The sequence below is a fragment of the Crocuta crocuta genome, unplaced genomic scaffold, assembly GCF_008692635.1.
Source record: "Crocuta crocuta isolate KB4526 unplaced genomic scaffold, BGI_CrCroc_1.0 scaffold1133, whole genome shotgun sequence".
Classification (NCBI taxonomy): domain Eukaryota; kingdom Metazoa; phylum Chordata; class Mammalia; order Carnivora; family Hyaenidae; genus Crocuta; species Crocuta crocuta.
Window position 1 is genome coordinate 834,852 of NW_027530366.1, and position 10,589 is coordinate 845,440.

Here is a 10,589-nt window from a genome sequence, read left to right on the forward strand (position 1 = left end):
AGATACAGTATTTCCAGAAATCAATGTTTCTACCTTACAAATATATAAATATATAAACTCTCAGACTCAGTGACAAGTTTTTTCTGGAAGCATACATCTAAATAGTCTTGTGAGGATGTAACATTTTTATATCCCTCAGGAAGTGAGCATTGATTCTGGCTGTGAGTTGGCAGAGCTTCCTTCCACTCTACCTACTGGATATGCCTAATTAATACTTACTCTCCTTCCCCCCTGCTTTATAGCTACTCTTCTGTAGATAATGATCACCAGGAGCATTACAAATACAGAAGAGAATGATGCAGCAAACTATTATTTAGATATCAGCCAACAAAAAAACCCCAAATACTGTACATGAAGATTGCTATTCATACTGTACAATAATAATTGGTATTCATAATGGTGACCTTGGATTAGCCAACTAAAATTAAATCCTCGAGATGGTTTTAATATTGAATAGTTTAATCTAGGGTTTTAGAAATTAGTGACTCATATATATGAGAAAAGAGTTAGCTATAAATATATCTGCTAACTCATCTAAGAAAGGTTATTAACTAGAAGACCCAAGTTTTCACAGCCATTTTGAGTAACTTGAACTTGGCTGAGCAATCACATTCCAGTTCGCATATAGATCTATCACTGATGCACCCAATTGATTTTTTTCATAGTAGGAATGGATTTAGTCGCGTCTCTTCTGCAGCTCAGCTTCACACATAAATAAGATGGCAGCTCGTGTGTACTGCTGGAATCCCTTACTTTGAAGGCATTAGTAAATAACTCATATGTCAGTGCTATTGACATAGGTCAATATTGCCTTAGCCTATGAAATGTGTGAGAGGAGGGACAAAGTCTTAAAAGGAAACAAAATGAGTGTATTTTATTGTATGTAAATTGTACCTCAGTAAAGTTGGTTTCAAACAAGCAAATTCTGAATCTGCAGATCACTCTTGGGAGATGGAATATAGGTCTCCACCAAGATGTGTGATGCTTAGTAAGCTTTGGGAAGCTGCCCCCTAATACCTATAGGTCTCCACCAAGATGTGTGATGCTTAGTAAGCTTTGGGAAGCTGCCCCCTAATACCGTAAGAAAGTTCTGTTCATTTATCATCTTCCAAGCATAATCTAGGCCTCTGGCAAATTAGACTCAACCACTTTGTTCTACATTCAGTTGCAGAGGGGTGAACCCTCCTAGGGGTTTCCAATTCCTTTTGCAACTCCACCATTCTGGAAGGACTTAAGATTATATGGACATTATTTCAGATGGCAGATACTGTGAGCGTCATGCTATGTCCCAAGATCCCTCCACCTGGGTCAGTAAGGGTTAGACCCGGAAACAAGGTTCCCTTTTGCTGGAGCTGCCCCCACTAGCTTCCCCCCTTCTCCAACCCCCTGTATGGCCCTCTCCGGCGGCGGGCCTTCCCCATTGGCCAGCCAAACACAACCGACAGCGACAGCCAATGGGAGCCGCTCTCCTGAACATTCAGAGGATGGGTGCTTGTGGTGTGATGAGGGGAGGTTGGCGCCTGGCACGCGCCCCCCTACATCTGGCAAGTCGGTGACAGAAACAGTAACTCCCCCTACACACACACACCCTGCGCCCCCAGCTCCCTCATGTCAGCTGCGCGAGCCCCCACAACCCAAGGCGTGTCTTAGTAGCACCCTCCCCGGCTCCTTGGGGCGCGCGAGTGCACCTGCTTACTCATAAGACAGTGCATCCCTTTATCTCCAGGCTTGGGAGGGGGCCGAGGAGGCGCACTCTGGAGGTGAAAGAGGTGTCTCTGCCCTTCCCCGTCCCCGCTGGGTACTGTCGCTCCGAGGCCGAAGTGCGCCCGAGAAGCCTTAGGGTGCAGCTGTCTTTGTCCTCTCCAGCTGTGCTTCCTGCCCAGCGACCCCGCGCGCTCCGAGAATGCGGGGGTGGGGAGCCCGCAACCTATAAAATCAATGGGGGCGAGGAGAAAGGAAGACCTTCCCCGGGCAGCGTTCGCTGCTCTCCTCGCCCCCTCCCTTCCCTCCTCAGGCTTCCAGCCTCCGGTGTGTCCCAGGGGTCCAGACAGGGGAGGTTCTAGGCGGCGGCCGCCTGGGGAGCGTCGTAGGACCGCCCGCACGAGCGTCCAGTCGGGGGGCACTGGCGGAAGGAGAAGGCTCGCGGCCGGCCCACTCCGTCTCTCTCCAGCTCGCCAGCTTTTGTGCCGGTGCCTCGGAGCTGCAAGGAGGGTGCGCTGGCGGAGGAGGGGGGCCTGGGGTGAGAGGCACCCCCTTCACGCGCGCGCGCACACGCCGCCGGCGCACGCACACACGCGCGGACATACACTCACAGACACGCACGCACACACACACACACACACACGCACGCACAAAGCTCGCTCGCCTCGAGCGCACTAACGTGCCCGCTCTCTTTGTGTGGAGCCCTCGAGGGGGGTTGGGGCCCCGGTCCGGTCCGGGGGAGATGGCGCAGCCCATCCTGGGCCATGGGAGCCTGCAGCCTGCCTCTGCCGCTGGCCTGGCATCCCTGGAGCTCGACTCGTCGCTGGACCAGTACGTGCAGATTCGCATCTTCAAAATCATCGTGATTGGGGACTCCAACGTGGGCAAGACCTGCCTGACCTTCCGCTTCTGCGGGGGGACCTTCCCGGACAAGACTGAGGCCACCATTGGCGTGGACTTCAGGGAGAAGACCGTGGAAATCGAGGGCGAGAAGATCAAGGTGATCCAGACGGTCAGGTCCGGGAAGGGAGGGATCTGGGAGGGGGCTTCGCCTGAGGTATCGCTCTAGAGGTTGTAAACGTCCAGCGCGTGGCCGTGGCCGTGGACATGTCGCCGCGTGCCGAGGCCAAGACCCTCAGCACCTCCTCATTCCCTTTTGCTTCTTTCGGTGGCCTGGTCCCCACCTCATCCGTTTTGTTAGGGCTGGTGGGAGTGGTTGCACTCCTGCCCTTTGCCCCTGCTTGCCACCTGCCACAGGAAAAGCATGTTTGATCCCATCCTTGACCCTGAGCAGTGGCACCTGTGGGCAGAGGGAGGTATAAGGCATCTCTTGGTCTCAGTCTGTGGGATGGATCCCAAAGCACTTTGCACATCCTGAGGTCTCTTCTACCTCTTGGGTGCCGATGAGCTGCAAAAACCCACTTGAGCTAAGCCCTGAGGCATTAGAGAAGGGGAAAAGGTGGAAATCCACAGTGTATGAAAACCGCTTTATTTTAAACTACAGCTGATGGTTAAGATCAGGGCTGAGGTGGAGCAGGGATGAAGTGGGGTGGTTCTGGCACAAAGCCATGAGCCCTTTTAAAGCAATTGAGGTAGGGTCACCCACCAGCCCTTCATAACAGACAAACTTGTTCTTTTGGAACAGTCTCTCCCTCAAATAGTATCTTCTTTATTTGCCTCGGATACCTAATGAATGAACTGCCTCATTACTCATTCTGTTGGTATTGTCTTCAGCAGGCTTCTGTAAAAATGCAGAGCAAGTTATCTGAGGGCCAAGGAAAGTGTCTTGCTCCTCCCCCACCCCATTAGTTTATTTATCAAATTGGCTAAGTACAGATATTCTCGTCTGATCATTTGTGCTTACACTGGTTCAGAAAAGGCAGAAACTTGATAGGACAGAAATATTTCTAGGTGCAGAGGGAGGACATGGCAAGGGCAGCTTCATGTGTCAGGGGATCAGAGGGGGCAGGATTATGGGCAGGAACACACCTCAAAAGGCACTGGGCACTAAAGACCAACCCCACTAGATCCACAGCTGGGCTTTCCTTGAGCCTATGGTCTGATGCTGGCTGTCAAGTGGAAGTCAGTTTCCCTCCTGCTGGTCATGAGCCCAAATGACCCTAGGGCACCTCTTCTGAGTAATGTGGAGAGAAGGGCTGAGTAATGGGGGAGAATGATGAAACAGTAAACTGTGCACAACTCCAGATTCCTTGATTATTAAAACGAATGTGTTTTAAAATGGCTTTGGAAACTGGGCCGAGGCACTAGATGTCAGGAGGATGGGCAGCTCAGTACTGGTAAGGGAGAGTTCTGGAGAGCAACTGAGCCCCAGGGTCAGGAAGATGGGACAATGTTTTCTAATAGTGACCTTGTTTGTCCCTTGCATTTTGGGGGGAGGATTGCTACATTTCCTTTTTAAAGTCAAGGTAGCTATCTGTCTGTATCTTTTTCTAGGGCTCTTATGTTGAGGTTTGCTTGGTTAGGACTTTCTCTTGTGTGTCTAACTTATTTAATGTAAGGTTGTAAGATTCTGGAATTTCTGGGCACCAGGGTGCCTCAGTCCATTGAGCGTCTGACTTTGGCTCAGGTCATGATCTTGCAGTTCGTGGGTTTGAGCACTGTGTCAGGCTCTGTGCTGACAGCTCAGAGCCTGGAGCCTGCTTCAGACTCTGTGTCCCTCTGTCTCTTTGCCCCTCTCTTGCTCGAGCTCTGTCTCTCTGTCTCTCTCAAAAATAAATAAACATTAAAAACAGATTCTGGAATTTCTGAAATATGGCTTTTTATTTTATTATTTTCGTTTTTTAAAATGTGTATTTATTTTTGAGGGGGGAGGGAGGGGCAGAGAAAGAGGGGGACAGAGGATGCAAAGCAGGCACTGTGCTGATATCAGTGAGCTTGATGTGGGGCTCGAATCCACCCACGAACTGCAAGCCACGAACTTGAGCTGAAGTTGGACGCTCAACCGACTGAGCCACCCACGCACCCCTATTTTATTTTTTTTAAGTTTATTTAGTTAGAGAAAGAGAAAGTGGGGGAGGGGCAGAGAGAGAGAAAGAGAGAGGGAATCCCAAGCAGGCTCCACACCATCAGTACAGAGCCTGATGTGGGGCTCGAACTCATGAACCCATGAGATCATGACGTGCGCCGAAGTCAGGTGCTTAACTGACTGAGCCACCCAGAAACCCCCTGAAACATGCCTTTTTAAATCCAAAGTAGAAATATGGATGTGCTCTTAAACCCTTAAAGACCTTAAAATTTAATGCTATTGGTTGCTTAAAGTCAAGTGTCACATTGAGCCAAAGAGTTCTCTGGATTTCAAAGAGGGAGAATAAGTCCACCTGAAATTCAGATGGAGAAAAAAGAAAGTGTTTGGGAGTTTGGGGGAAGAGCAAGGTGAGAGAACAGGAGGAGAGGAGAGGAGAAAGCCAGACATGGGAAAAGGGAGGTGAAAACAAGTGGAAGAGGGTCACTGCCCAGTGGCCTTGGGGACATTTTTAAAAGACTCCTTCCTTTCTAACACCCCAGTACTTAGCTAAACTAGATTTTACAGTCTTTGCCAAAAATTCCAGACTTTTACCCGGAGGGCAGAGCCTATGACAGTGTGACTCACTAGAAACAGACCTCAGCACAACACCATGTGCCGATAAGTGCTTAATATGGGCTTTTTTGGGAAGATGATATTTTCGAGAGGGCAAAGCCTTGTGACACTGCTCATGGAGGAGCCCTCTGAGTGCAGATTCCGAAGGAGCCCACGGTGGGGTGTGGGAGCGGGGAGATGGTGACCCTGCCTCTTGTAAAGCTGCCGCAACTTTCAGGGCCAAAGGCAGCAGGCGAGACCAGCATGTCTGGGGGGAAGATGGCGGAGCAAGGCAGCTGGCACATGATCTAGATAGGAGGAGATTTTGCCCCACACTCTGGCTGGCCTGGAGTTTTTCAAGGAGCAAATGCCAAATCCACGCTAGGAAGTGACTGCCAAAGGCTTCTCCCTTGGGGGAAGGGAGAGAAGTCCAATGTGACAGGCTGAAGTGGACCTAGACCAAAGCCAGCAACAGAAGGCCATCAGGGTACAAATCCCGCCCTCACAGGAGGATGGCAGAGAGGTCTGCGCAAGCCCTTCTCTCAGTCCAGGGGTAGGGATTGGCCTCTCCTGGGCAGCCTCTCTGTGTCTCAGGGTAGCACATACATCAACCCTTACAGGGGGGTGACTGAGTTCTCAGATTTGGGGCTACTCTTTTTATTGCCAGGGCCATCTCTAGGGCTTTGAAGCCCCATTTGGTGTCTCCAATCAATGTGTCCCACCCCCTCTCCATCACAACATGTATAATCCAGTGTTTCCTGGTTCACATGAACATCAAGAAAAACTTCCAATGAGTAGGCAGTAATAATAATAATAATAACTTCTACATATTGACTAAACCAAGAGCCCTGGCTAGGTGCTTTACAGGCACTATCTTATTTGATCTCCACAGACGCTCTATGCAATTTGGACTATTATTATAATTCTTATTTGATAGATACGGAGATCAAAGTTAGAGAGATTAAATAACTTGCCCAGAGACGCATGGATCTGAGCTTCATTCTTTGAGCCGTGAGCCCAAGCACTTGTCTCTCTCACTACCTCGTGTTTCCTGTGACAGGGTCAGGACTTTAATGTGGATTCAGAGCCCATGCTCTTTCCTGCCACTCTCTGCTCTTGNGGGGAGTGTGCTGGGTGGGAGGTGGCAGGCTGGACAGCTGGCCTTGTGGTCTCTTCTAGGCCAGGGGTCCAAGGTTAGAGCCCTGGAACTTAGGAGCCTGCAAGATGTGTCCTTCAACTGCACCCCAGACATTGAGCTGAGTACCTGGGTTTTACTTTCTGCATCTTGACTGTCTCCCTTTGGACGTGAGAATCTAAGAATGTTCAGAGATGGAAGAGACCTTAAAGAATCTCTAATCCAGGGTGCTCATTTAACAGAAAGGAAACCGAGGCTTGGAGAGGGAAAGTGACTTGCCCAAGATCACACAGGGACAGGCCTATCACTCGGGTCTCCCGATTCCCTTGTGGGTGCTCTTCCCTAGCGATTTGGGCCAGTCCCGTGGTGCGTCCAACACATGCAGTTAACTGTGACAGGGACACAGAAGGGCATCATATGGGAAAGCTGACGGCCTTTCCTGACATCAGCCTAGGAAGTGTGGAGGCCTTCCAGATCTTAAAGGAAGGGTGGAGTTTCCCTTAATGACATGATGTGTCTATCTCCTACAGGTTTAGCTAAATCATATTAAGCCTGCCTCAGTCTAAAAGCACTGGAAAATGCCAAATAGGAGTGGATGTGGGGTGGGATGGGAGAGGTAAGAGAGGAGAGGCTCAGAACTAATTTTTGAGCCATTCTTTGTAAATTCTCATGGAAGCACCCCTGCTCCTGTCTAGTTTGGTTCCCCTGACAGCTGGTACCCTTCTGCCCCAGCCCTCCTGACCAGGCAAACTGCAAGTCAGCCATGGCTGTGGGCAGGTGCTGCCCAGGATTGTAGACTGTCTTCCTCTGCTGATTGCTTGGACAGACACCTTCCTGTGTTACATTACTGAGTGGACAGAGGCTGAGCTAAGTATTCCCTCAGAAGCTGCCTGCAGTCAGAATGACATCATGTCTTCCTTAGGGCTTCTGAGCTTCCATCTTATGCCAGTTCACTTAATGGCTAATTATCCATCAGTGTGTGTTTCTCCATCTGCCCTGCTGCCTCTCTTTTCTGCGCGTGAGTTTCTCTTTGTCTCTGTCCTCCTTTGCCGTTCTGTGTCAGCCTTGTGTGTGACTGTGTGTGTATCTTAGACGCAGATGGGACAGTTCAGCTAGCCGAAAAAAGACTTGTTTTTGACTTTTCCCATCATCCACTCGGGCATCCTCCAAAGGTTGTATCTGTCTCCCTTTTTCCACTTCTACCCTCCCCCGCCGGCCTCCAACAAAACGACATTCACTCCTCATCTATAGAAAGATGCCAGATATGTTCCCTGGGGAAAAGAAATACCCATATCAGCTAGGAGCACGTGCAGGGGTGAGGGACTTGCTGAAACTTGCTCAGGCAGTGGGAGCGCCAGGAAAATGGTTTAAAAGCCTAGATTTATCTTTGGCAGCTCCCCCCACTGTGCCCCTCTACCCTCCTCTGACACCCCTGTCACTCTGAGCCTGCCCCCAGCCACCCATGGCACGTTGCTGGCATTCCTTTATTTTCCCCCTCCCCACTGACTGCCTTGGCCTTGGCTCCATCTCATCATTAAGAAGCCAGGCTTTCTGTTCTTTCCAGGAGGAGAATCAATGCGTCCAAGGAGCAGTGCTACTAGGACAGCTGATGGGCCCTCTGACACAATGGCAACAACTAGCACTTGGAGAGTACTGAGAGTACTTCTATTTTGCAAAAGTTCTTTCTCGTGTGTTACTTTGCCTCATCATTTACTCTGCTAGTAAGTAGAGGAGCTGGAACCCAGGTCTCTCAATTCCATGGCTATTGCTGCTGCATCTCTGAAAGCACCTGCTCAATTAGTTGTTGGGCCAGACTTGATGGTGGAAGTTTGGGGCCAGGGAGGGAGAGTGCGTATTAGGCACTGTGTCATGTACTTATAAGAAATGCTAATCCTCACAGCGTCCCCATGAGATGGCTGAAGTTATCCTCAGCTTCCAGGGGAGGACACAGAAGACAGAGTAACTTGCCTAAAAGCACCTGACTAGTACCTGGTTGTGTTGAGGTTTGCACCCAGGTGGGTTTGACTCCGTGACGCCCTCACTAGCCCTTGGAGAGAAAAGAGGATCTGGGGAGCATGTATGTGGCTAAGGGGCAGTCAGCAGCCTTGGCTACCATGTGGATGAGGTGCCCACAAGAAGGGAAGAGTGGATGAGAGGAGGGCCAGCTGGAAAGCAGGAGGAGATGCTTTCACTGGCAAGGATCAGGAGTTCGTGGGGATGCTATGAACAGGGACACCAAACCTCCCAAACAAAATGAGGTCATTTGTGTGCAGTGAACTGACTGCTGCACTCTCCCTCTGTGATGGCTCTGAGGCCACATCATCCATTCTGACTTTGTGCTGTGAGCAGCCTGCTTCCGGGCTCACTGCTTGCCATACACAGGGGTGCAAAGAACTTAGAGTGGGGTTTATAAAAAGCTGGAATGGGAACAGTGCTGCAGTTTAAATTCTGAGCCTCCAAATAAAAGTGTCAAGGCTCCTTGTGGCACTGGAAAGGCAAGGGAGATCTACAGCAAGAAGTATCTTCCCTGCAGCTCTCGCAGTTCGGATGCTGTATACAATTCTGAAGTCAAAGAAAAGCCAAACAGCCAACCCACTCAGCCCCAAACATCTCACACACTCCCACCCGTGTTCTTGCTGGTGGCAGGTATTTTTAGAGTTATGAGCTCATGGTGTTAAAGCATCTGCCACATGCCTGAGGGCTGGTAGGGATTCAGCCTTACTCAGACGCAAGAGTTAAGACTACCGGAGGGTGGGGGTGGGGATCAGGAGCCAAGTGGTAATGATATTCTTGTGCTATACCTGCTCTCTTCCCAGTGACCTCCATTCCTCTCCTGGCCTGCTCTCCTTTCTTTCTGCTCAGAGCACTGGAGAGGTGGAAGAAGTGAAAATCTTTTCTGTCTCTGCTTTCAGAAGCAAATCAGTGTTCAAGGACTTACATTTTTCTGTGTAACCAAAGTTGAATGTTCTCTCTGAAATTGCCTTGGGAGATACGGAGGATGCCAGACTGCTGGTAGTTTTGGTGGCTCAGTATTGCCTTTTGATGATAATGACGATGACAATGATGATGACAACGATGGTGACAAGGGATCTGATGCAGAAAAAGGGTGCTTAGAAATTTGGCTGGAGAAATGCCAAGAGCACCGATGACACAAGTAGACAACAAATAATACATTCTAAATGGTGTGGTACAGACTCAAAGTGCAATAGGAAGTTAGAAGAAAAGAGAGTGGAAGAGAAGAATGGAGTTTTATGAAGAAGGCGGACATGAGCTGAGTCTTGTAGGATGGGTGACATTGGGATAGGGCAACGAGGGGGCGACCCATTCTGCAGGGGAAAGACGGACTCGCAGGACCAAAGGCAAAGAAGAGGGAATGAACCAGGTGTAGCTGAGTAGTTTGAAACCACGCTGGGCAGGGCCGAATGATGTCAGAAACTTTTCCATTTCAATGCCACATGCAGAAGAGGGCTGTCATAATTTCCTGAAGAGGAGGGTGTCACGCTGATGCAAGCAGGGATTTAGGACAAGCAGGGGTTTAGGAAGGCTAGTTTGAATGCAGGAAGCACTGGAATGGAGACAGCTAGAACCCAAAAGACTCTGTTGTAGTCCAGGAGTGAGGAAAGGAGGGTCTGGCCTAGGGACATGAAAATCAAAATAGAAGAAGGGGTGTGAATCTGACAGTTGTGCCAAGGTAATGTGGCAGTCATACCAACAGAGGAGATGAAGGGGAGTCTAGACAATGAAAATTGATGTTCAGAATGATGACGACTCCGGGGCCCTGTAAGATCTTCACTCAGCAAAGAGATCCAATTATATTTACTAGATTATACTTACCAACTGTTAACTGCAAATAAAGTTTATACTTGGTTTTAAGAGCCATAGTAGTCAATTAGTGACCATTATCAAATTTTCTTTGATAACTGAGAATTGCATAGGGCCTCAGGGTCGTCATTCTGGGTATACATTTCTCTTGTCCAAGACTTTGGATGTGTAAAGGGAAACAGATGGGGTGATTGTGTGTCGAATCCAGAGTATCCTTGGGAATTGTGTCTTTGTATGTGTTACTGATAATCAGCATTTTTTCCTTCATAATTTGGCTTTTATCCCAAAAGCTGAGATGCAGAAGAAAAATCCAGTGAGCTAAATTGGATTTTTGATATCAAAGAAGTGAACTCA

The 10,589-nt window shown here is 49.3% G+C and overlaps 1 protein-coding gene across 2 annotated transcripts in view; it reads left to right on the plus strand.

The window, feature by feature from the left end:
- The first annotated feature begins 2,196 nt into the window (after positions 1 to 2,196).
- The window catches only part of RAB33A (RAB33A, member RAS oncogene family), a 10,722-nt gene continuing 2,329 nt past the window's right edge, over positions 2,197 to 10,589 (plus strand). The window contains exon 1 of one of the 2 annotated variants that reach the window (XM_077766142.1): positions 2,197 to 2,713. In XM_077766142.1, the coding sequence (XP_077622268.1) occupies positions 2,444 to 2,713 (270 nt within the window). In that variant the 5' untranslated portion in view covers positions 2,197 to 2,443. The remainder of the gene's footprint in view (positions 2,714 to 10,589) is intronic. The other variant, XM_077766143.1, reaches the window with a different exon arrangement.